This window comes from Ovis aries, chromosome 7 (assembly GCF_016772045.2).
Source record: "Ovis aries strain OAR_USU_Benz2616 breed Rambouillet chromosome 7, ARS-UI_Ramb_v3.0, whole genome shotgun sequence".
Taxonomy (NCBI): domain Eukaryota; kingdom Metazoa; phylum Chordata; class Mammalia; order Artiodactyla; family Bovidae; genus Ovis; species Ovis aries.
The window spans coordinates 76,958,496-76,986,440 of record NC_056060.1 but is presented as its reverse complement, the minus strand read 5'-3'; the positions used below and the strand labels follow the sequence as shown (position 1 = coordinate 76,986,440).

Genomic DNA, 27,945 nt, shown 5'->3' with positions numbered 1-27,945 from the left:
AAAGACATTTCTTTCTGACTTGATTGGAACATTTTTCTTAATAAAAATACAGTCTTATTTTATGTGATATCTCCTCCCTTAACTTCTTCCACTTCAAATAATACCATCTTTTTTTTTTTTGTTAGCATAGCAAGTACTCATCATATTCCTTCTACTTCATCACCTTTCTTCTTAGTTCACTGATGTGCCAGTAATCTGTTTTCATAAGTCATCTTCCCTTTACTGTTTGTTACAGTCTTTCAAAAAATTAACATATTTGATTACCCCAAACCTATCTGTATATATTTGTAGACGAATGGAAATTTACCAGGGTATTATATAAACTGACTTAAATTCAAAATTTGTGGCTTTGAGGTATTTTTATTCCTCTCATTTCTTTTTTGTCTTTATTTCGTAAGCACTTATCTATTTTTTTTTCTGACTGTTTTAACATTTAAGCTTGTTTCCAGGGTCCAAGATGATAATTTTATTATTATTAAAATTACTAAAAACCAATTTAGGGTTCAGAATACTGCAGCTCTATACAAAGTACAGAAAAAGATGATACATTCTTAATTTACAAGAATCAAGTACATCCTACTTTCTGCTATAGAAGAATCCATGTAAAATAAAAAAGTATGTTTTCACATGAGAAATAAAAACAAACTATTCTAAAAATAATTGCTTAATATTCAACTTTATATCATTGATTATATGTAATAAATAAAAACACAGGGTTCTTTCTTCTAAAAAACATAATATATCATATAGATGATACCAGCTGAAGCACTGATTTAATTAAATCCTTATCCCAAACTTCAGAATGATCTCACCTTCTTCAACTATGAAATATTTAAGTGGCAACATGGTTCTGAATCTTTCCTCTCTCTGAAATATTTAGCAATGTTTCAATGAATTAAAAAGCACTCGTATACTTGCTCTTCTGTGGAAATAATAAATTTCCACAAAATGAGATGGTCACTATATGCCAATTTATCTCATTTTAGAAATAAAACCTATTGATATAGCCTATGGTACTGAGAATAACTTTATTCTACATCTAAGTAACAGCTTTTAACATACAAGGCATATTTTAAGGCGTGCTCAGACGTGGCTGACTCTTTTGCAACTCCATGGACTGTAGACTATCAGGTTCATCTGTCCATGGGATTCTCCCAGAAGAATACTGGAGTGCGTTGCCATTACCTCCTCCATCTACCTGACCCACGGATTGAACCTGTGTCTCCTGCAGCTCCTACATTGGCAGGTGGATTCTTTACCACTGAGACACCTAGGAAGCCATTATTTTAAAGCATTTTGTGGGAATTAACAGGAAAGGAGAAAACCTGAACATTCAGCCAAGATTTGATTTGTATCTTTTCTTAGCTGAACTCTGTAGAGAAGATACTATTATTTGCCTTTTGACAATTTTTTTTTCAAATTTTTGCCTACTATTCCAGTTAACAGGAATCTTAGGATGATATACTTTATATTCAGTCTTTTCAGAAAAAAGGTGCAACAAAGTGTGACACAGTGAAATTAAACAAAGGGCGAGGACACAGAGACTAGTTACTATGTACTCCTCCTTGCAGTATAGGTATTGAAGAAACTGGAGTGGCATGAGAACCCAATTTTCAAAGCACAGAGCTTTCATTAACCCGAATCTAACATGAACACCCTACCATATAGACCTTAGCAAGTCCAACTTTCTGGTCTTGGTTTCACCGAAAGAAAAATAATATCACTTCCTATGACTGGTTAGGGAAGAATGTGGCACTATATACATACATTATGAGACTCATTTTAGGAATTTCTAGAATGATATCCAGATGTATCTAGACTTATTTAATCATAAAATTAATAAAAATCTTTTTAATTTCTTAAAATAGTGGAATAGATTCTGGGGATGACTGTGGATGATTTTTCAAATTCTCTAAGAATGACTGAAAAGAAAGACTGGCTCAAAAGAAAGCAGTAGAAAAATGAGATACATATTAATTTCTCCTCTGTTTAGCTATCAGTATTTAATGACTGATATTACTAAAAACTGAACTTTAGTAATCAAAAATTTAATGAAGAGATACATATAATACATAGTGTACATAATTAAAAACAAAGCTGAGAAACCAGAGAATTATCATAGCACTATTATTTTTTATTCTAGCCCTCATAACTATTATAGCAATATGAATTAAAAGTATGGCAATAATCTTTGGCGAAGTAAATCAGACCTAAGATTCTTACGATCTTCTTTTTAAAGCCCCAGAAATAGGAAATCAAGGTTAAATAGAGCCAGAAATTATTTACTGCAGTATTTTTGTTTTTCTTATGTTGTATTTATACCATATACCATTTCAGAGATTTTAATTCTATTTATATTGAAAAGATATACTCAGGAGAAGGACTAAGCATTCTGAGTCTTAACTAATCAGTCACAAAAATACTATTGGTAGTATGCCTATACGATGTATGACAGTACTGAGTGACTATAAGGTATTGTTCTCCTTCAAAGTGTTGTCCTGGGTCATGAGATTAGCGATTATCTCAAGTATTTGTAAGATGTTACATAATAGTGTTCATAGTGAAGATTCTTACTGCCTAATTTTACTTTTAGGGAAAAAAAAATAGTATCTTAGTTATTCCTGAAGAGTCTAAGAGAAGTCTATTAACTCAGAATAGACCTATCTACTTTCCAGATTACCCATAATGAGACTCTAACATTGAATATTTTCCTTGACAACTGAAATGGAATCATCAAGGTTCTATCACTTGAATCCAGCACATAATTTAGAATCCTGCTGACACATCTAACAAGGGACAGAAGACACAGTCAATGGAAAAGCTCCAATGAAGTCTCATGAAAAGATCCTCAGAAAATTATACAATTGTATAAGAAATGCAGATTTTGGGGGAAAAAAAAAGTTTTTAATTTGCATTGGAGCTAGAATGCTATTAAATCAAACGCAATGTTAGTGTGGCTTAAAGGTCATCTACCCTGCCAGTTTAATCTTTATTTCATAAATGTGAGCATGAAGCTACAGCTCCAAAAGAAAGAAAGAGATAGGGAGAAAGAGACAGAAAGTAAAAAAAATGGAGATGAGAGGACAAATCAATCTGATTTGGAATTACCAGTCAGCAGAAGTTTAGGGAAAAAAAAATCACCGAGTGAAATCGTACATTTACTCTGAGAGAGTATCCTTTCACATTGCCTTCTAGGTGATCTCTGAGCTCCTCCAGCTTTCGATGGAGCTACATGTAAACATCAGAAAATGAATTGAAAAAGCAACTTGTTCTCTTTTCAGTTTTCCTTTTTCCTTTTAAAAATAAGATCATAGCGTTATACATTCCTCACTGCCTTTGGCAAACATCTCAAAACATCAAAGATCTTTGTACAGTGCAAGAATACATGCTCAATAAACCGTGACTAGGAAGAGAATATTTTAATTAAAGCATCTTTTCTCCCCAAAGTGTTAGAGAAAATAAATACCATAACTATTCTTATAACTCCCTACAGATTTACTTCAACTTGAAGTTCTATACATCCAAAAGCTTAACTTCAAGATCAACACAGGTGTACTTGCACGTATAATCCAGTTTATAGCAGATGGTGCTGCAGTTATGAATGCTATTTAATCTTTATTTCACTATCAGTCACTTCCAAAAAGTTATGCCAAACTGCACCTTTTCGTTAATCTGAGTTATAATCCAGTCTCAACAGTAATGGATCTATGTCTCCTTCAAAATTAAAATATGATACCTCACAGGTAGACAGTGAGGAATGCTACTGATATATCATCAAGATACATAGTCATATTTTTCTGACTAAATAATTTTAGTTTGCCTTGCTTTTGAAACAGGCATATAACCAACACTTCCAAGCCCCTCTGCTTATTCTTAGCGAAATAATAACAAAAAAATGCTACCCAGTATATAGCAGTGTTAGAGAACAGAGAAGATGGCTTGTTTGGAATAAAAGACACAAACATACAGACACACTCTCATCCATGTGCACTCATGTGTGCACACATACAGATAAATAAATAAACAACAAAAAGTAAAATTCAGAAGGCAGAAGAGGCAAGGAGAGGAAAGAGTGCAGAAATCAGTGCTTCATAAATTGTTAAATAGAAATAAATTGGAGGTGTGTAAAATTTTAAAATGACTTAATATTAGCCTCAAAGTAGTTATTGAATATTGGGACATTCCAATACAGTGATTTATGTCATTTTGATTAATTTAGCAGTTACCATTGCTATTAGGACACATGGGATTGAGATATAAGAAGTGGCTAATTTTGAAGGAGGTTTCTCTGTGTATTTTTAAAATTCAGAAAAATTTCCAACTTGCATTTATGGTGGCAGCATTAAAAGTGATTAATTGGCTATGCCTAAGTCTCTTAAGGGTGATAACTTATTTATCTTTTCATCGTGATTAAATATTAGAGTACCAAGTGCCCAAGACATATTGACCAAATGGATATTTAACAACTACCAAATGGTACCATTAGATCAAAAATCTTAAGTGCTATATTAGTAGGCCACATATACAAATGGGCAAACATTTAGATAAATATCAGTTTCTTTTGAATATTATATCAATTTTTAACTTTTGACAAATAAAACAAAGGGGATTAAGAGTGCTTACTATTAACTATATGTGAGCTCACTATAATAGCATCATATGAAATTCCTTTTCTAATTCTAAAATTTTATATATATGTGATACATGTTATTAACTCATAATCATTATTTTTCTGGAATGAACTACAAATGGTAATGGCACTAAAATACACTTAATTACTTTTAACAAAAAAAAAGGGGGATATAATAATCTGAAAATAAATGCTGGTTCTCTGTGTAACAGGAACTTAACACATAGTCAGTGACATCAATCAGAGGAACGGTTTACTCTGGAACCCCAAATTATAGGCACCTGAAATGAGGCAGGTGCCCTTTCTCTTGTTTGTGGTGCCACTCAAAGCTAGTTATTTGACAGCTTGCCTTCAGCTGGTTGCTCTATGTGTAGCTGAAACAAACAAAAAAAATATGACCCAACAGCCAATAAAAATACTAAAATAAAACAAAATGGGATGGTGAAAAATGGAAAAAGCCCCCTTCCTCCCTCCACCCTCCAAAAAGGAAGAAGTGTAGGCTATAGACGAAATCTTGCCAAAAAATGTTAGAAACATATTTACTTTGAGGGATCCAACTCTACTAGAAACTCCTTTGCTTTCATCCGGCCGTCTAATTTGCTACAATGAGGGAAGATGGGTAAAAAAGACAGAATAAAGAAAAAGTGAACTTAAAAAAATTTTCTAAACATTAGTAAATACATGCAAAAACATCAATCGACTCTGAGATATGTCTTAGGAGGCCAAGGAGTTAAGTTACTAACCCAGAGGCTAAATGACATGCTCTGCAAATAGGCTGGTTGCTAGAATTCAGTCTTTGTTATGACTTTGTTCCTAAGATGAGGAAACGGGCACTTACTTTTGGTTATCTTGGGGACTTCTGATGAAGCAGTATCTGGAGTAATGTTAAATTTGCATTTGGCTTACAAAAAACAAAGAATTACAAATATACCTATGCAGAAAACTTTGTCTCTTTTAGTGTCTATTCCATTGTAATATCAGAAGACAACAGTGGTATTACTAGATGCATGAATGTTCCGTAAGTGGAGAGATCAGTCTTGACAAGCATCATTCTTGATAGGTGACAGAGTGAAGTTCCTCTGCTTGCTGACCCAAGCACTGAGGTTATTCAGCTGTCACTGAGGTTCCCAATTAAACAATTGTGCTGCCCAACCAGAAAATTTTAATGCCAGACCAAAGTTAGATACATTCACTCCCTCAAAACTTTCAGTTATTTCAGCTGAATTTTCCTCTTGGGTAAGACAACCAAAAAAGAAAATAAAACTGCTTTTTTAGAAATTTGTTTCAAATAACTGTGTAAATGAGAAGAGGAAGATTCTAAACCCAAAGTGTTTTTATTAGATGAACTATAAACAAGAAATCTCTTTGCCTTTATTTTAATAGAGCTGTAACAATAATTAATATTTTGTTTAAAGAGGAAAACAAACGGAAAAAAAGAGTCAGGGGAGACTGAAAGGAAGCTTCAGATCAAGTGCTTTTACATTATGGATTCCTTCATGTGCAGGATGACGGTCTCCATTCAGACCAGCATAGCTCGAGCTAGTTGTAATGGTCTTGCTCGTATTAGGAGACAGTAGATGAAGTATCCATGTGATACCCAACTCCCAGTGTTAAAGTCCTCAGGAAAAATAAGAAATCTGACCATATTACAAAATTATAATTTCTGGAGGCAGGCTACTGTTTTATATTTTTTTACGATAACTTTGATAGCATAAAGAGATTGCTTAGGAATACTGAGAAATACTAAGAATATCTGAGAAAATTGGATTTTCACTTTGAAAAGAGCATCTTGGTCCATAAGAACTGAGTCAACTTTTGGTTTTACTTGATATAGTTTTTATTAATTCAACACTAATTAAATGTTATACCCTAAAGATAATCACTGATCCTTACTCAACTTTTAGTTGAAAAAAATTCTCAAATTCAGAAACAACGGATACTAATTAGAATAGCAACATTCTATAATAAAGGGCCTCTGATGGACAGTGCGTTCATGTGTAGTCATTTTCTCATGCTATTTTATTTGATCTCAGAGAACAACTTTATATCAAAAGCTATTTTCCATTTTAAATTGATATTCACAATATCTTGATTATAAACTATGTAGTTTTATATAAAAATAGTCTAATACCTCATGTTGCTTTCTAAAAATGTTTAGAAACTGAGTTATTGTATATTAATAGTAACACATGAACACCGTTTTCTACATTATCTTTTATATCTGGAAGGCTTAAAATTACATCAAGTCTAGCAACAGGAAGTCAAGGTTACATAGGACGTTAATGACAAAGCCAAGACCAACACCCACCATTCTTGATTTCTACTTTAAAGTTGTACCCTTAATAGGCCTGGAAATAAATAGGTTGGGAAAAAAACTGATGTTTATAAGAGGCTGTATTAAGTATACATGTCCCTGTGTGTCTATTTGTCTATCTATCCAATTTATGTTAGAAATTTTGTTACTATACTAATGCATGGAAGAAAATCTTCCTAAATCATTTCAATTCCAAATATAAGTGCTAGTACAGAAGTTTAAAGAATGAAATATAAGAAAAGACAATCACCATGAACCCTGGATGTGAAAATAGGCTATACACCAAATTACACAAAGATTTTTAGGAGTAGAAAGCTCATCTGTCAATGCTTGACACTAATTTTCTGTGTTTAAATCTGATTTCGCAAATTCTTAACTATCATAAGAGGAAGACTTTAGAAAACCAATGTGGTTATCAGCGCTACAAGTGGTTGTAATTCAAGTGTCATGTGATTTTTTCTTTTTTTGCTCCTGACACAGGTACTAATGCCTAATATTGAAAAACTTCAGAAAGAATTTGAAAATATAAAATTTGAGTTGTAGAGAGAAGTCAAATCATAGATTTTAAAATATAATGCTCTCATTTATTCTAGTTAACACTTAATCATCAGTTATGATGGAGTAACATGAATAAAAGAAATTCACAGCTAATCCAAATATCTGATTACTTTTTTACTTTGATTAGAATGTAAAAGAAATCATAAAAGATTAGCATTTGGATAAAATGAAATTCACTCTTTATTATAATTATAAAAGCCTCACAATGACAAGTAATTTGATATATATTTTTCTGTGAGACTAAACATTCTCCATCAATAAGTAAAAGGGGTTAAACTTCAAATGTTTATATTACATATAAGATCATTGCAATATAAATGAAATTTGAGGACTGGATGTAAAGAACTGTAGAGATTACAGGTTGGTTAAAATTATTAGGTCTTTCTGTAAATATTTTTAACTGAGATTGTAAAAGAAATAAATTAAGAGGATCAAAATCATTTCAATCTTCTATTCAGCCTCTCAGCTAGAATATATTAACAAGATATCCATTGAAAGCTGTCTGAGAAGACTGCACTGTATGATTTCTTTGGCAGCATTCTGGGAATATTTCTTTAGCAATTAATTACTGGGTAATCTACCCTAAGGAATTAATTATGAGGATGTAGCCTCTAAAGTTGTGAAAAGACTGCTATTTGTATTCATCTTTTTAAAATAAGAGCTTGAATTATAGATATATTATGCAACAAAAGGAAATGCCTGGATGTTCATACAATGTGAGTTGTTGATTCCCTGTGATTTAGCTTGGTTCTCCAAAACTGAGCCCTGTAAATACTGTAAAAGTATTTCCATTATTAACAAAGCAGAAAATTACCCCATCTCACCCTTATCTCTCTTGCCAATAATAAGTAGTTGTAAACAAAATGTCAATATTTTTTCAAAGGCAAACATATAAGATTTTGGAGTATAAAATCATCTTTATATTAATTTTTGAAACAAAATATGAAACTTTAAGAAATTTCTGGATTGTAAAAGTCATGTTAAGGTAAGTGCCCATATCACTAGGTGTATGCATTAATACTTCTTTTCAGTGGCAAGATTTTGTTGAAGAATTGTGAGAAAAGGTTACATATTTTATACATTTGTTTTACTGATGAGAGAACTCAGGTCTTAGGATCAGTAGCTTTCTAGAGACCTATAGTTTTTAAAAAAGTAAATAGCTGGTATTAAATTATCTGGCTGTGAGATCTCTTCATTAAATTTGGCCTCTCATCTACAGAATAACTTATGTAGATTTCCCCTTTTTCTCCCTTAATATATTTTATATTGATTTAGATTAAGATTGTATAGATTTAAAAAACAGTTCTGTTTGATTGTCCTAGGGACTGTTTTGTTTTTAGAAACAAATTTACCTAATTTACATTTAGAACTACCTTGAGAAACAGACATATTTAATATGCCACTTTTTAAAAAAAGTATGGGTATCACTGACAGAAAATAAAACTTTTTTCCTAGAAATTGTCTTCTAACCAATATCACTTAATATATATTGATACAGCTATAGACTCCTGATAGTTATGATCGGAGAAGGAGGTTTTTAAAAAGTTTTACTTGAGAATTCAAAATTTAAACAAATTTGTGAATAAAGAAATTCTTTTTGGGATTTGGTTAATATTTCAATTCACTATATTTTAGGCCTTTCAGTAAAACTGGTGCTTCATGTAAAATAATTCTGTTTCACTTGCGATTTATTAAGGCAAAGTAAAAAAGAAGGAAGGAAGAAATGAAAATAAGAGAAGCAGTAATTCTGTGCATCAAGGAAAAATAATCTAATGAGTTTCTAGAGAAAGGCAAACCAATAAAAGAATAGAGAAGATCAAGGAAATACTGCAAAGAATAATGAAGAAATAAGAAGTCAAAAATAAGAATCTTGGTAGCAAGTCACAGATCTACCAAATGCCCCCTGGCTTACAAAAAAATTGTATACTTAGGAAGTCCTTTATTTGAAAGGCTATGATTTCTAATGGTTTATTATCATTTCAAATATTTTTATTTTACTAGACATTTATTACACATATTATTTTGATCCCTAAGTTTCTATGATAGCTTTGATTTTGAAATCATGCAATCTATACAAAATTAGACTTTTAAGCATGCTATTTCCTGCCCACTATCTAGAGAATAATTCAACCCATGATCTTTTTCCCCCAAGTTTCTTATCTGTCTATAAAGAAATTAAGAAGCCCATTATAGGTGCAGTATAAAAGAGTTATTAGGTACTTTGGAATAGATAACTTTTAAATAGTATAGTGTATGTTCTGAAGAATTATTTATTATTTATATAGCAGATAGAAAAAAGTTTGTATTCAAACTTCAACTGAAATATAATTTTTCTATCAAATAAGATTAGGAATAGAATGGTTTAGCCTGCATATAAAAGTACCCTGGTATAAATACAATTATAAACACAAGCAAATAGTTGGCTTTATGAAGCAGGCAAAAGACACCCGTCCTTGTCATTACCAGATCCTGTCTAAATAACAAAACCAGAGAAACTTATGTTTTTCTGCTCTAGTAAAAAATTTAGATTATAAAATAACCTATAATTTAATCTCTAATTTTGTTTACTACTTTTTTAAACTACATATTTTATTTTGAGCATTTTCCCATGCCATTAAATATTCCTAAATATTACTTTTTAGATTATATAAATAACTCATATATACATATGTATAGTAAGTTATTTAACCACAGACGTTAAGGTTGATTCTGTTTCATGAATATGAATAATGCTGTGATAAATAATCTTATAATTAAATCTTTCATTCTCCGTTTGATAATTTCCACCAAAAAATTTCTGGAAATAATACCATTGGTTAAACAAAATATTTTAAAAATATATAGCTTGCTTGCAATGTCATATAAATTTATATTTCTGCTAGTATGACTAGGAATATTCATGTCACTGCTCATTATAGCAGTGATAATTTAAAACATTATCAATTTGACTACAAAAATTTTAATAGATTTCTAGTGAGAGTACATTTTCCCCCACATATTTCTTTGCTGATTTTCTCTGTTTTTATGAAACAGCTACTTACTGTTTCATAAAGGGCTAAGTAAACAGCCCTTTACTCATTAAATTCACAGCTAAAATACATTATTACTATCTTATTTTAGTTTTCTTCAAAATATGAAACAGTTTACCATACTAGAAAGTGATTTTCCTATTAGAAAAGATATGAAAACTCTTTATTTGAAGTCTCAAAAATCTGTTTTTCTATCAAACTAGAATAAATAGCAAAACAAATGTTGTTATAAAGGAGGAGAAACTAGACAATAATGAATGAGAGTAGAAATAAGTTACTCAAAAGTCTCTAGGAGCCAGGCACTTAATGCAAACAAGTAAAGTAGCCTGGAGGGTATAAAGAAAGCCAGTTGAGTATTAATATATGTCATCTGGCCCAGTAATATTAACATGATTTTTTAGAAAACTGAAAACTGTATTTTTATTTAAAAAATCTCACCAATTTAAAATGTTCCAAACTAATTATAAAAAAGGAAGTCATCCCCAAAGATATCCCTAATAAAATTATCTTCCATCAACTAAGTTATAGCTTAAAAGAGGACTCTCTGTGTACCTATATGTAAAAAGGAGATTCTAGGGAAACATTAGTTGCTGTACAAATATAGAAGTAGTTTCACGTTGGAAATGAGTAAAGCTAGCTGGAGATATATTTTCTGGTTGTTATCTTCAAAAGATGTTGTGAAGTCTTCTATTGTTTTGAGTCAGGGAGAAGAAACTCTGTTCCCTTTCCTAGAATTAATCTGGATCAGTCAGGGTGAGTCACTTATATTAATTAAGCATGGTACTGGTGGTCATTGACATAAAGGATAAGATCTCTGGAATGAGAATACCATTGCAACTTGGTCTAAACAAAAGAGACCCAGGATGCTTTGTAAGAAACATTAAGCACTCCACTCATTTGATTATACCAGTGGTTCCTTAAGTCTGTTCCACAGACCTGTGAGGGTCCCTGAGGTTCTTTCAGGGTTCCACAAGGTCAAATGATTTTAATAATAATACCAATACATTATTTGCCTCTAACACTATGTTGACATTTGAAATGATGGTACAAAAGCAATGGCGGTTTGGTACTACAGTAGAAATCTAGGCAGTGGATACAAATAGTGTGAATAGTTATTGTATTATTCACCCCTAACAGTTTCATTAACATAGCCCTCTCAATGAAACAGTAAATACTAACTCAATTTAGTTAAAACTTGTCTGTTGAGTGTGACAAACAGGAAGAATGAAATAAAACACTTCTGCTGTATAACAAAGAATGACAGGTGTCTCAAGATAAAGAACTTAGGCAATAGTTTGAGTTGCAAGCTGAACTAGCCAGGTTTTGCACAGAACACTATTTTTGCTTGAAAGAATGTCTCACAAACTATGACTATTCAGACTTAGATGTTTGATAGACGTTTTCTTGAAAATGAATGAAACGAGACAGTCAATTTCGGTAAAACAAACAGGGTTTGTTGGCTTTTTTTTTTTGGCCAAAGAAAAAACTCTATGTTTTAAGCAAAAATTAAAATTATGAAAAATGGATATCACCATGAGCTTCCAATGCTTCCAAGGAGTTTTTAATGAGTTGGTGGTTATATTAATGAAAATGAATTTTGATAGAGTAAACACTTGGAAGAACTTATATTTTCCATGTGATAAAAAAATACATTACAAAAACATACCTGGATATAAGATCCATTAAACATTCAGGACCGACTGATGAATTTTTTCTTTCCCCAGATGAACAACTTTTTATTGAGCTATAGCTGACTTACAATGTTGCATTAGTTTCAGGTGTATAGCAAAGTGATTCATTCATACATATATATCTCTACATCCTTTTTCAGATCCTTTTCATTAGAAGTTATTATAAGATATTGAATACAGTTCCCTATGCTATATAGTAGGTCTCTGTTTATCTATTTCATATATGGCAGTATGTCCAAAAGATTTTAATATATTGGAGAATGAAATATATTGGAGTATGAAATCGTATAAATTCTACGATTTAACTAACTTTCAATATATTATCAACTGAACAATTTTGTTGTAGTATCAAAGAATATCCACAATTATATGAAAATGCTATTGAGATATTCCTTTATTTTCTAACCACATAACTGTGTGAGGCTGGATTTGTTTCCTTAAACCAAAACAATATATTCCAACAGACTGAGTACAGAAGCAGATGTGAGAATCCAGCTATAGTCTACTAAACCAGACATTGAAATGAATAGGAAAAAAAATGTAAAACAATGTCATCCTTTCTAGTAGATTTTTTAAAATTTTGGAAAACATTATTTTTACCCTTAGCAATATTATTTAAATTAACATAGAAAGGTCTTATTCTCAATTTAAAGTAAATAAATAACATTTAAAAAATTTCTAAGTTTTAATTATCAGTACAATAAATATCACCAGCTATGACTCACATAAATAAGCCTTTGAGGTACTCAATAATTCCTAAGCATGTGAAGGGGTCCTGAGACTATTAAGTTTGAGAACTGATGGATCTGACCAACAAAGTTGAGAATATTATTGTTCAGCAACCCTCATCTCCATGAGATAGTTAACCAAAACTTATATTTTTATGTCCAGAGATGCATTTTATTACACTAACTAATAATTAGTGTAACTATTAATTATACTAATAATTAATTACACTAATTACATTAATAACTATTAATTCAAAACGTTTTCCAACCTTTTTGGTGTTTGCTGACGCCACATGTAGAACCCATACACTTCTACAATGTCATTAACAGCTGAACAGTTGTTGATGTGCCAATGCCGATATGACTTCAGACAAAAGCAAAGAAACCTGATGGTCAGTGTAGTTTTACTAATTTTCTTTAGGCTATCAGAAACAGTAGAAAATAACTTGCAGGCCTCAGTCAGTGTCCTGATTCAGGCTAGAATTATAGAACTTCTTGAGTCTCCAAAGACTTGGGAAACAATGAACTAGCCATATTACACAATCATCTTGGCGTTCTCAAAGGAAAGTGGTGATAATATAGACTAGTTGGTAAAAACTAATATCACTAGGAAAAAAAACCCAAGAGAAAATACTACCTTGATACTAGATCAAATAATGCCATTTTTATATGTAAAGGGAATCTACTCCCTTTCAGATCTATACATTAAAAATTGTGAGTTAAGAAAATATTCTTTATCCAGAGTAATCTAAATTCCATTGCTCAAAGGACAATAACAGAAGCCTAGAGAGGTTGTAATTCTGCATTTTGTTTGAATATAAGATTAGACATTATTATTAAAGGAACACATACTCCATAAGGATACTTTAATATATATTTAAAAATTATTTCATAAACTTTAATTAGATAGGAAAATTAATTTATATTTTGTATCTAAGAAGAGAAAAAATTACATGCTGATTAGTCTGTGCACAAAGTTCTATTCTAAACTCTGAAGTACAAGGGAGTATGTGCAGAGATTACCTTTATTAATCTATTTATTTTAGTCAAACTTCAGATGCTTAGGGATTAAAAGGAAAATTGAACTGGTCTTTGTAAAAAATTCTCTGTTTTTGATGACATTGATAGGGAGTGGTGAATTGATTGAAAGTCTGGATTTTTTTTCCTTTTCAGTTCTGGTCATTATTCTCTATGTCAAGCCTCTTGATTCTAAAAGAGATGCTGCTGCTTTTCATAACTGAAAAGCAGAACTTATTACATTTGTGAATCATATTCACTTTAAAACAGAATTTGTTATAGAGGTATTCTTTTAGCAAACCATTTTTTTGGGAAACGATTACCATTTTAGAATTTGAGTCCTCTAGAGACTGCCCATTCATAGAATCTATATACTATTTGACTTTTTTGCTTAGGCACTGTTTTACTTAGGGCAATGTAAGACTAAAATCTCAAGTTTGTTGTTAAAATACATTTTACAGAGTCCTCAAGCTAAAGGAGTGAAAATCACTTGTCATTTCAGTCAGATTTCATGAAAAGAAAATATCTGATATTAAGGAGAAATGAATTTCCCCATATATGGAAATATATTATGTCATCCCAGCAAACAAATTTTTGCTGGAGACAATGCCATTCTATATGGAACTTTAGAAGAGATAATACCCTGTCTTTATGAGATTGTGACGAGTGTACTGAAAAGGAAATTCAGACTTGGTTTGCTTGATAGATCATGTTTTCACTATAGGTGGAGAATCTTAAGGGATTAAAGCACAATCTGGAATAAAATATTGCAGAGAGTAAATAAAATGTGAATTCAAAATAATTTGTAATACCAACATTATAGCTATTGACCTAACAGGAATAGATGCATACATACAAATGGACAGGAAATTTCCAGCTTAAATGCTGCCCCATGATAAAACATTACAGAGGAAAAGGTTAGAACTGTTAGTTTTTAATCATAATTTGGTTATTTAACCCTTCCATATTTTCACAAAGACTAGGGTAAGTGTTTCTGATGGTTATTCCCAGAGTATTCTGTACTTCTGCTGTTAAATCATAAAATTTATTGGACTTTATTATAATTTATAGTTGCCTGCTTTATCTGTCTGTAAAGCCAAGAACAGTGTTATTTGCCCACCACTGCTTTCCCAGCACCAGGCAAAGACTTATTTAACAGTTAATAACCCTGTTGGGCAGGCAAGGATTACCAGTTTTATTATAGACAAAAAGCTCAGAGAAGTTGAACAACTTGCTTAATGCAGTGTAGTTATTAGGTAGAGAAGCCAGTAGCTGAAACCAGGACTTCTAATATCAAGTCAAGTGCTCTTTCTAGTGTTGGTCTTTCATGACTGTATTGTATTTCCAATGTAAGGAAAATGTATTTGCACATTTTTTTCTGCACATGACAGATTGCATGCCTAATCTGAAACATGGGAGGGGGATTTTTATGGGGTCTGGCTAACAGTATTATGTACCAAATTATAAACATTCCATCCAAGATATAGTAACAATAATGATGTCAGACTCAACTTGTGTTCTGATTTTGTGCAAGATAATATTCCTGGGATGTCTCATATCTTAGACTGAAAACATTTCAAACCAAAATGTATTAACAATTTTCCTTTGCCTTTTCATTCCTTAGTATAGTTAACAACATCATTTACCCAAAATTTAAATTAGAACCCTGACCTTCATTTTTATTTCTTCTCTGCCTTACATTTTTATGCTATAAAATTAATTTATCTAGAATATATTTATGTGCTAAAACCTATGGCCTTGAATTTTACTTAGTATGCAAAAGGGAAAAAATCACTATTTAAAATAAAGAAGAATTGATCTGAAGTTGGATTTTAAAGTCACTGAATTAGGTTATTCGTGTACTAATGAAGTTTTACAGAGAGTTTTTGATTAGTGAGTACTACCATTAAAGTGGTCATTATTGCTGAACATAATTCTCAAAACCTCCAACTGGCAAAAAAAGCTGTTATTTTGTTTTCACCATTTGTCATGTCCCTGGTGAAATGCTACTCCTAAGAGCTGCCTTCTCTGATCATCCAATCTGAGATTTCCCTCCTTTTACTTTCTACTACACTTTTTCACTTCTCAGCATGAATTTCAATGTATCATTATTAAGTTATTATAAAAGTATATTTATTATAATTTGAAAGGTTATTTTTATGTTATTTTAAATGTTTTATTTTTTATTTAATATAATTTTAAAAGGTTATTTTAGATAAATTTATTTTAAAAATGCCTATTTGTTTCAGCATACCTTTGACTAAACTGTAAACTCTATGGGGGAAGAGATTACATCTATCACTGATATAAAAGTACATGTTAAAGCTGCTGCTACTGCTAAGTTGCTTCAGTCGTGTCCGACTCTGTGTGACCCCCTAGACGGCAGCCCACCAGGCTCCCCCATCCCTGAGATTCTCCAGGCAAGAACACTGTAGTGGGTTGCCATTTCCTTCTCCAATGCATGAAAGTGAAAAGTGAAACTGAAGTCACTCAGTCATGCCCAACTCTTAGTGACCCCATGGGCTGCAGCCCACCAGCCTCCCTCTGTCCATGGGATTTTCCAGGCAAGAGTACTGGAGTGGGGTGCCATCGCCTTCTCTGTTAAAGCATCTAGTATACATTAATTAAGCAGTCTCATAATTTGAGATTTTCAATAGGAAGAATAATTTGATTGTCTTCACTTCTTTTTAAAAAGTATTCAAATTAGTTTTTCTATTATATTACTACTCTGATTCAACCTTAAAAGTTCAATTTTAAAATTAAATAACACCAAAGGAATAATTTTATCTTTGAGGTTACATTTTGGTGTTGGTAAAATTATTTAAAAGAAACAGAATTATATTCCTAGGCAAAAATACAGAAGAAAAATTTCTGAAAAAAAAAAAAAGATTTTGAAATAACTGTTTTACTTGAATTAATTGTCAATTTGAACAGCTAAGTATTATCTATGGAAAAATATCAAGACAAGCCACTTGTTATCCTAAGGTTTTAAAATAAGCAAAATAATAAATGTGGATTTTGGAGCAATTTTTAAAACTGTATTTAATAACTGCATTTATTAACTGTATTTAATATTCTCCTGGTAAGTAAAATGTAACTCCGAAGTTTTAAAAAGGTCCAAGAACTTAGATAAAACTTAGTTTTCAATATTTATGTACACAGTACAACACTAAGAAAAATATACTGTCTTAGATAATTCCACATTCGAATCATTAAGGTCTTAATATTTGATGAATGAGTAGTCTTTTATAGTGGACTTAACATTTAGCTTTACTTGTTTCCCAGACTTCATAAATGAGTAAACTTATACAGCTGGAATTTAGTGAAGTCAAACAATAAATCATTCTGTTTTAAAAATTTGTAAGATATGGGTGATATTTTTCTACCCAATCTATGTCTTGATAACTCCATGTTTTCCTTCGGTTAAAGATTCAGCTGGCTAGCATTCAATGTATAAACATATAACAAACATTTTATATCTAGAATGTTTTCATAGTTTTTCTTCATGAAGATTTAAGACCTCATTTTTTTAAACTATACAATTAATTGTCAGTGACTTTTGACACAAGTCTAAAAATGATATTCAACAGTTCACACTCTGAAGACTGCTAAAAAGGATGTAGCATGGAATGTAAAAGCACTACACATTTCAAGAACTGATTGAGATCACTTCCAGTTAAATTCAACAATAACATTCATAAAACTCATAGAAAAGCTGGAATTGAGGAAGGTAGTTAGATAAATCCTTAAATCTGATGACAGTGAAAAAGTCATAGTTTGAAACATTACCTACAGATTTCTGAAATAAATTTACTGTATAGCCTGATAGCTAAAATCATATCCTATTAAATAAGAAGGAATGTTACTGTTTGCTTCTGATGCCAATAGTACATCCATCCTATGGAAACTTGAAGCTACAAATGACTAACTTTACAGGGAAGAGATATTCTAAGAAAAAGTATCATAGTCATAATTAGGTTTGCTACTCAGTTTATCACACACATGAAAATGTCAGGCAGCAAATAAATATCTAATCCTCTCCCTGGCTCACTGCTTCAGTACTTGGGAAAAATTATAAAAAATAAATACTAAGATACTTCCTCCCTCCCCCAAAGGTTGGCATTAAAACTTTCTATCAATTTAGATTTGTTTCCAAATATTAGGCAGCAACATTCCAAGTTGAATATGTTTGAAAAAATTTGGAATGATACTAGAGCAAGGAGTTACCCCTGCCTGGACAAGTTAAAAAACAAAAATCCTTTTGGTGACGTCATTTTACTTTGTTAATCTTGCTGTTTATTGGCCAGAAACATATTCACCCTCTGCATAAATAAATAACTGCGTATCTATACAAATAAGTATGCTAAAAAATAAGAAGTCTACAACAAAGAAACAGGAGTTACAGAAAGTGATACCTATAGCTGTGAGGTAGTAGGCATTTTGAATGAAATTTCTATTCTATTGTTGGCCTAATACAACAATTTGTGAAACATTAGGTGATATCTATGTTATAGCCCATTAATTTTTCATTGTAATATCTTGCATGCAATCCAACCTTGACAAGCAGAGGGAAATACTGGTTAGTTTTCCCAAATGTACATAGCAGAGCAGGTGTAAGGTGCCAAGGAACGATACTTACTTTTGGTGTCGGGCAGGAAGCTGTAGAAAGGCGAGATGTAGCCTGAGCACGGGGAGATTCCGAAGGAGTAGTACTGAGGGAGGCTGTGTCTCGTGGGAGCACCTGAACGCCACGAGAAATGATGGAGTCTGGAATCTGAACAAGAGGAACAAGTATGGTTTAATATGCTGAAAATACCAATCACATGCAAAATCAATACCCACACCAAACATTTTTTTTTTTTGCGGGGGAACGGGGGCGGGTGGCACATATAGTCAACATATAGTCAAAGCTGTGGTTTTTCTAGTAGTCATGTATGGATGTGAGAGTTGAACCATAAAGAAGGCTGAGTGCTGAAGAATCGAGGCTTTCAAATTGTGGTGGTGGGGAAGACTCCCCTGACAGTCCCTTGGACTTCAAAGAGATCAAACCAGTCAATCCTAAATAAACCCCAAATATTCATTGGAAGGATGGATGCCGAAGATGACGCTCTAATACTTTGGCCACCTGATGTGAAGAGCTGACTCACTGGAAGAGACCCTGATGCTGGGAAAGACTGAAAGCCAGAGAAAGGGGTGGCAGAGGATGAGATGGTTGAATGGAATCACTGATTCAATGGACATGAATCTGAGCAAATTCCGGGAGATGGTGAAGGACAGGGAAGCCTGGCATGCTGCAGTCCACGGAGATGAAAAGAATCAGACACTGAATGACTGAACACCCTTTGCCGCTCAGCTCTCGGATATTTGGTCTAACTTATTAAGTATGATTGCATCCAAAAATTTGGGATAAGGTAGAAATCTTCAGATTCAATATATTTTCCTTGGCAAAATAATATTTCAAATAATATTTCATCAAAGCTTTTTTATGAGGCAGTATGGAACTGTAGAGAGGAGTAAAGTGTTTGGCATTCATATACTAGCTCTGTCATTTAACACCTACTTAATTCCTAGATACTTTCCATTTCCCTTTCAGATTCATTCTCCACCCTTCTTCACTCTCTCTGGACCAAGCTAAACTGTAGAGATAGAATCAACAAGCTATTTTGTGCTCCCTGATTTCTAGCTGGGTCAGGTAAGAAGTACTATCAGGAAACTGAAGAGCTGGGGGAGAATAAGGGCTGGTATTTATTCCCTTGGCTTCCTCTCCAGCAGGTCACTGTAGGCTGGCTAAGATCAGAGGCCCTGTTAGATGACCTGTGCTTACAGCTCTTTTCTGGATTCCAATTACCTGCTCTCTTTTTTGCCCCATTAGGTCTAGGAGTATTAATGATACCCATTACTACTAGTTCCAGGGTGCTGAATCATATTTTGTCGCTTTCTCTAAAATCTTCCCATGCTTTTTATAAATATCATAGTCCTTTACTAAACTCTTCACAATTATCCATTTAGGTACACTGTGACTTCTGTTGGGCTACTGATGGGTATAATTTTTAAACTGTCATTTCCTTTATCTAAAAAATGTGGATGCTGCTGCTGCTGCTAAGTCACTTCACTCGTGTCCAACTCTGTGCAACCCCATAGATGGCAGCCCATCAGGCTCCCCCGTCCCTGGGATTCTCCAGGCAAGAATACTGGAGTGGGTTGCCATTTCCTTCTCCAATGCATGAAAGTGGAAAGTGAAAAGTCAAAGTGAAGTTGCTCAGTTGTGTCTGACTCTTAGCAAACTCATGGACTGCAGCCTACCAGGCTCCTCCATCCATGGGATTTTCCAGGCAAGAGTACCAGAGTGGGGTGCCATTGCCTTCTCCAAAAAATGTGGATAAATGATAGCATTTACCTCACCACATTACTACTGAGGGCTAAATAAGATAATGCATATAAATTATCTAGTGCTTACAAGTAGTTTAGTTAGTTAAGTTGCTTGGTCAGTCATGTCTGACTCTTTGTGACCCCATGGACTGTAGCCCACTAGGCTCCTTCGTCCATGGGATTCTCCAGGCAAGAATACTGGAGTGGGTTGCCATTTCCTTCTCCAGGGGATCTTCCCAACCCAGGGATCAAACCCAGGTCTCCCGCATTGCAGGCAGATGCTTTAACCTCTGAGCCACCAGGGAAGCCCCTACAAGGAGTTAATACTTAATAAATATTAGCTATTGTTATTATTATGTTATATTCTAACTGATGTAAGTGAATATCACTACTGTAAAAACATACAAATGTAGGACAAATACTGTGGATTATTTGTCTTTAAAATTATTAATATTTATGTTGATTATAAAATTTGTTATTTAGGGCTATGTATAATTTAGTTCTTATTTTGGGCTAGTACTAGTGAGTATAGGTCTTTTAATCTCAAAATGACAAGCTGACCACTTCCAAATTTTATGCACAAGAGGGGAAATATGTATGATGAAAGAATAAGCAATTAACATTCAATCAAAATATTACTTAGGATGTAGAAAGAAAACAGCAGCCAGAATTTGTGACTAGAAAGGCGCTCTTTATCTTTACACATCATCTCTTTCTCACAAAGGAAATACTATGGCCACAGGTGCTCTTTCATTTAGTTTCCGTACCTACATCCTCAATACCAAAGGTACTGCCACAATTTCTGGGCTTAATTTTTGTGATTTATGAACAATATCTGAATAACTATGATGAAAAGCAGTGGGAATTCTGAGAAGAAAAATGGCTCCATTTGCTAGTACACTTAAATACTGAATTGCAATAAATATTTTAAGAAACAGAGGTAGAAGCTCTTCTCTAATTTAGAAGAGCTATATATTGCCACTTACATCTAATAGAAAAGGCCAAGTATTGGGAAGAAAAAGGTCAAATGCCCCTACTATATTTCACATAGTTCCATGTTTCTTTCCTTCATGGAAATTACCCACACTTATACTACATTTATATGCATGCTAGTTTGGTCAATGTCTCTCTCTCTGATACCAGAATGCACTGTCATGATGATGGAACTAAGTTTTTGCTACTACTGTATGTCCAGTGCCTAATAAAGCATCTGCACAAAGTAGTATACATGTGTGATTTCCAGACTTACACACACACACACAGACACACACAGACACACACACAGTTTTCACCTCCACCCCTTCAATAAACAAAAGAGTAGGAAATTTGAGGGAGACAGTAAGATTAAACTGTGAGGTACAGGGACTTCCCTGGTGGTACAGTGGATAAGAAACTGCTTGCCAATGCAGGGGAAACACGTTTGATAACAAGGGGCTAATGCTTGGTCCAGGAAGATTCCACATGCCACAAAGCAAGTGAGCCTGTGCACCGCAATTATTGAGCCTGTACTCTAGAACCCAGGAGCCACAGCTACGGAGCCCACGTGCTACAACTACTGAAGCCTGCACGCCCTAGAGCCTTTGCCCTACAACAAGAGAAGACACCATGATAAGCCCACACACCACCACTATAGCCTAGCCTCCACTCATGTCAATTAGAGAACACCCACACAGCAATGAAGATCTAGCACACCCCAAAATATAAATAAATAAATGAATAAAAATTAAAAATACTGTCATGTATATACTTTTGGGTTACTAGTTTGGAGGTATACAGTAAACTATTGGAAATATGAGTCGAGTCATGAAAAAGTTAGACTGGACATATACTTCGGGAATTATCACTGAAGGTGGCAGTTTCAGTCATGCAAATATTTCACGTCATCCAAGGAAAATATGTAAAAGACCAAATGCTGATGGTATGAAAGTATTTCAGTTTGGAAGATAAATTATTTGGTCTTCCTATCTTTAAGAAATTGTTAGAGACAAAAGAAAATCAAGACAGAGTAAACATAAGGGAAGAGAAAAGAGAAGAAACTGTTAGGAGATGTTACAAAATATCAGTTATTGGAGAGAACAGGGGTAAGATGAGAGCTGAAAAGATGTCCTTGGATCTAGCAATTATATAAGATATACAATTATATAAGGTACTACAAGTAAACAAGAAAAAGTAGAAATGAAGAAGCAAGTGGGGATGATAAAGCAGTGAAATTTGTGGGGAGAGAAAAAGACATTCACTAATATTCTTTTCTTTGGTGCCTGGAATAAAGGCCTATTTGACAAGAAAAGGGGGAAATACAAGTGGGAAAGATCTCTCTAGGAGAGTCATAAACATTTGGAATAAATGCACTGATGAATGAGCATGGAGGATAACTAAGGCATTGGCCAAGGAATTCTCAATGCTCATTGTGAATTCTTACAGTAATAAATAAATAAAATCAATAATGGAAGCCAATTATTCTGTTGCAGAGTGTTCGTAATTTTTCCTTTTTAGAGACATTATCAATGACTCTTGTTCATGTATCATAATTCCCATATGCATTAATTCTAGGATATATACAGTCAGAAACAGAATTGCTGGTTGATGGCTGTGAATATTGTCTTTTACAAATTCCCAAATTGGTTAAGCCAATTTAAAAGTCTATCAAAAGAAAACAGTAACAATTTGTCTTACTTCACAACTTAGCTCTACCTAGTATTCTCAGTAATAATTTTTTCAGATGTGATGGACAGTAAAAATATCTTAAAGTGGCCTTCTTCTTCCTTCATTGTTAATAAGAGTAAAACACTTTTTCATATGTTTACCAGCCATTTAGATGTTCTCTATTATAAAGTTCCTATTCAAGTCTTTCGCCCAATTTTCCCCTTATTGAGTCATTCTTTTAATTTAATTATTAAATTTCTGTATCTATTCTGGATAGCAAGTCTTTATCAGTTTTATATGATATAAATATCGATTCCTACTATGCAGCTTGCCTTCCAATTTCATCATGTATTCTGATAAACAGAATATTTTAATTTTTATTAAATTCTATTGATAGTTACATAGTTAGCTATTCAGTTCAGTTCAGTTCAGTCACTCAGTCATGTCCGACTCTTTGCGACACCATGAATTGCAGAACGCCAGGCCTCCCTGTCCATCACCAACTCCCGGAGCTCACCCAAATCCACGTCCATTGAGTCGGTGATGCCATCCAGCCATATCATCCTCTGTCGTCCCCTTTTCTTCCTGCCCCCAATCCCTCTCAGCATCAGAGTCTTTTCCAATGAGTCAACTCTTCGCATGAGATAGTCAAAGTAGTGGAGTTTCAGCTTTAGCATCATTCCTTCCAAAGAACACCCAGGACTGATCTCCTTTAGAATGGACTAGTTGTTATTTTTCAATTTGTTAATGTGGTGTATTACATTGATTGATTTGTGGATATTGAAGAATCTTTGCATCCCTGGGATAAAGCCCATTTAGTCATAGGTGTATGATCTTTTTAACATGTTGTTGGCTTCTGATTACTAGAATTTTGTTAAGGATTTTTGCATCTATGTTCATCAGTGATATTGGCCTGTAGTTTTCTTTTTTGTGGCATCTTTGTCTGGTTTTGCTATTAGGGTGATGGTGGCCTCATAGAATGAGTTTGGAAGTTTACCATCCTCTGCAGTTTTCTGGAAGAGTTTGAGGAGGATAGGTGTTAGCTCCTCTCTAAATTTTTGGTAGAATTCAGCCGTGAAGCCGTCTGGACCTGGGCTTTTGTTTGCTGGAAGATTTCTGATTACAGTTTCAATTTCCGTGCTTGTGATGGGTCTGTTAAGATTTTCTATTTCTTCCTGGTTCAGTTTTGGAAAGTTGTACTTTTCTAAGAATTTGTCCATTTCTTCCACCTTGTCCATTTTATTGGCATATAATTGCTGATAGTAGTTTCTTATGACCCTTTGTATTTCTGTGTTGTCTGTTGTGATCTCTCCATTTTCATTTCTAACTTTATTGATTTGATTTTTCTCCCTTTGTTTCTTGATGAGTCTGGCTAATGGTTTGTCAACTTTATTTATCCTTTCAAAGAACCAGCTTTTGGTTTTGTTGATTTTTGCTATGGTCTCTTTTCTTTGGATTTATTGCTACCCTAATTTTTAAGATTTCTTTCCTTCTACTAACCCTGGGGTTCTTCATTTCTTCCTTTTCATGTTGCTTTAGGTGTAGAGTTAGGTTATTTATTTGACTTTTTTCTTGTTTCTTGAGGTAAGCCTGTATTGCTATGAACTTTCCCCTTAGCACTGCTTTTACAGTGTCCCACAAGTTTTGGGTTGTTGTGTTTTCATTTTCATTCGTTTCTATGCATATTCTGATTTCTTTTTTTATTTCTTCTATGATTTGTTTGTTATTCAGCAGCATGTTGTTCAGCCTCCATATGTTGGAATTTTTAATAGTTTTTCTCCTAGTCCAGGTACGATGCATGCTACTGGATGCTTGGGGCTGGTGCATTGGGACAACCCAGAGGGATGGTACAGGAAGGGAGGAGGGAGGGGGTTCAGGATGGAGAACACATGTATACCTGTGGCGGATTCATGTTGATGTATGGCAAAATCAATACAATATTGTAAAGTAATTAACCTCTAATTAAAATAAATAAATTTATATTAAAAAAAAAGAATGGACTGGTTGGATCTCCTTGCAGTCCACGGTACTCTCAAGAGTCTTCTCCAACACCACAGTTCAAAAGCATCAATTCTTTGGTGCTCAGCTTTCTTCACAGTCCAACTCTCACATCTATACAGGACTACTGGAAAAACCATAGCCTTGACTAGATGGACCTTTGTTGGCAAAGTAATGTCTCTGCTTTTCAATATGCTATCTAGGTTGGTCATAACTTTCCTTCCAAGGAGTAAGCGCCTTTTAATTTCATGGCTACATCACCATCTGCAGTGATTTTGGAGCCCTCAAAAATAAAGTCTGACACTGTTTGCACTGTTTCCCCATCTATTTCCCATGAAGTGATGGGACCGGATGCCATGATCTTAGTTTTCTGAATGTTGAGTTTTAAGCCAACTTTTTCACTCTCCTCTCTGACTTTCATCAGGAGGTTTTTTAGTTCCTCTTCACTTTCTGCCATAAGGGCAGTGTCATCTGCATATCTGAGGTTATTTATTAGATAGTTAAAAAACAAATCAGTATTTTCCTTTATAGTTAGTGAATTTTGTATCCTAAAAGGAAAACTTCCTGAGTGACCTCAGTAGAAAGGTGGAGTAGGTAATGTCAACAGCCCATCCCTTATGAAACAAGTGAATAAACTAACAAAAACTGTCAGAATCAACTTTATCAGAAATCTATAAACTAATCAAGTTTATAGCAGCCAAGTGAATGCCTAACGAAAAAAAAAAACTCACAAAACTCCAAAATGACCCCCAGTACATAGCTCAGTGATGGCTGTGAAGATGACAGAGTCCACGAGAGCCCTCTGGTGAAGGCTCTGGGTACTGAAGGGGAAACAAACCTTGTTCTCAAGAGTGAGGGTTGTTTGTTTCAACATTTCTGGTGGCTCACTGAAGGATATTCTCAAAGACCTGCCTTTATTTCCCCTATTTTGGAACTCCCAAATGGCTCAGGCAGCTACTGGAGGAGTTATTGATGCTGTTCAGTTGCTCAGTTGTGTCCAACTATTTGCAGCCCCACGGACTGCAGCATACCAGGCTTCCCTGGCCATCACCATCTCCAGGAGCTTGCTTAAACTCATGTCCATTGAGTTGGTGATGCCATCCAATCATCTTGTCCTCTGTCGTCCTCTTCTCCTCCTGCCTTCAACCTTTCCCAGTATCAAGGTCTTTTCTAATGAGTTGGCTCTTTGCATCAGGTGGCCAAAGTATTACAGCTTCAGCTTCAGCATCAGTCCTTCCAATGACTATTCAGGACTCAGTTCCTTTAGGATTGACTGGTTTAATCTCCTGGCAGGCCAAGGGTCTCTCAAGAGTCTTCTCCAATGCCACAGTTCAAAAGCATCAATTCTTTGATGCTCAGCCTTTTTTATGATCCAACTCTCACATTCAGTCATGACTACTGAAAAAACCATAGCTTTGATTAGATGGAACATTGTTGGCAAAGTAATCTCTCTGCTTTTTAATATGCTGTCTAGGTCTTTTCTTCCAAGGAGCAAGCGTCTTTTAATTTCATAGCTGCAGTCACCATCTGCAGTGATTTTGGAGCCCAACAAAATAAAGTCTCTCACTGTTTCCATTGTTTCCCCAACTATTTGCCATGAAATAGTGGGACCAGATGCCATGGTCTTCGTTTTTTGAATGCCGAGTTTTAGGCCAGCCTTTTCACTCTCCTCTTTCACCTTCATCAAGAGGCTCTTTAGCTCCTCTTTGCTTTTTGCCATAAAGGTTATCTGCATATCTGAGGTTACTGATATTTCACCCAGCAATTTTGATCCCAGGTTATGCTTCATCCAGCCTGGCATTTCGCATGATGTAATCTTCAAAGAAGTTAAATAAACAGGGTGACAATATATAGCCTTGACAAACTCTTTTCCCAATTTGGAACCAGTCTATAGTTCCATGTCTGATTTTAACTGTTGCTTCTTGATCTGCATACAGATTTTGGGGGCAGGTAAGGTAGTCTGGTATTTCTATCTCTCTTAAGAATTTTCCACAGTTTATTTTGATTCACAAAGTCAAAAACTTAAGCATAGTCAATGAAACAGAAGTAGATGTTTTTCTGGAACTCTCTTGCTTTTTCTAGGATTCAGTGGATGTTGGCAATTTGATCTCTGGTTCCTCTGCCTTTTCTAAATCCACCTTGAACATCTGGAAGTTCTCAGTTCAAGAATTATTCAAGCCTAGCTTGGAGAATTTTGAGCATCATTTGGCTAGTGTGTGAAATGAGTGCAACTGTGTGGTAGTTTGAACATTCTTTGGCATGGCCTTTCCTTGGGATTTTCATGAAACTGACCTTTTACCAGTCTTGTGGCCACTGCTGAGTTTTCCAAATTTGCTGGCATATTGGATGCAGCACCCTCACAGCATCATCTTTTAGGATTTGAAATGGCTCAACTGGAATTCCATCACCTCCACTAGCTTTGTTCATAGTGATGGTTCCTAAGGCCCACTTGACTTTGGACTCTAGGATGGCTGGCTCTAGGTGAGTGATCACACCATTGTGGTTATGTGGGTAATTAAGATATTTTTTGTATAGTTCTTCTGTGTATTCTTGCCACCTCTTAATATCTTCTGCTTCTGTTAGGTCCATACTATTTCTGTCCTTTATTGTGCCCATCTTTGCATGAAATGTTCCGTTGGTATCTCTAATCTTCTTGAAGAGATCTCTAGTTTTTCCCTTTCAATTGTTTTCCTCTGTTTCTTTGCATTGATCACTGAGGAAGGCTTTCTTTTCTCCCCTTGCTATTCTTTGGAACTCTGCATTCAGATGGATATATCCTTCCTTTTCTCCTTTGCCTTTGTTTCTCTTCTTTTCTCAGAGATTTGTAAGCCTTCATCAGACAACCATTTTGCCTTTTTGCATTTCTTTTTCTTGGGGATGGTTTTGATCATGGTCTCCTGCACAATATTACGAAACTCCATCCAGAGTTCTATCAGATCTAATCCCTTTAATCTATTTGTCACTTCCT

At 34.1% G+C, this 27,945-nt stretch overlaps 1 protein-coding gene across 19 annotated transcripts in view; it reads right to left on the bottom strand.

The window, feature by feature from the left end:
* GPHN (gephyrin) overlaps nucleotides 1-27,945 on the bottom strand; it is a 563,152-nt gene that overhangs the window by 182,704 nt on the left and 352,503 nt on the right. For 10 of the 19 annotated variants that reach the window (XM_060418186.1, XM_060418187.1, XM_060418179.1 and 7 more), the window contains 2 exons: nucleotides 18,607-18,741; nucleotides 5,174-5,230 (listed from right to left, as the gene is read on the bottom strand). In XM_060418186.1, the coding sequence (XP_060274169.1) occupies nucleotides 5,174-5,230; nucleotides 18,607-18,741 (192 nt within the window). Of the gene's footprint in view, nucleotides 1-3,156; nucleotides 3,229-5,173; nucleotides 5,231-18,606; nucleotides 18,742-27,945 lie in introns of all 19 variants that reach the window. The other 9 variants (XM_060418188.1, XM_060418181.1, XM_060418182.1 and 6 more) reach the window with 2 other exon arrangements.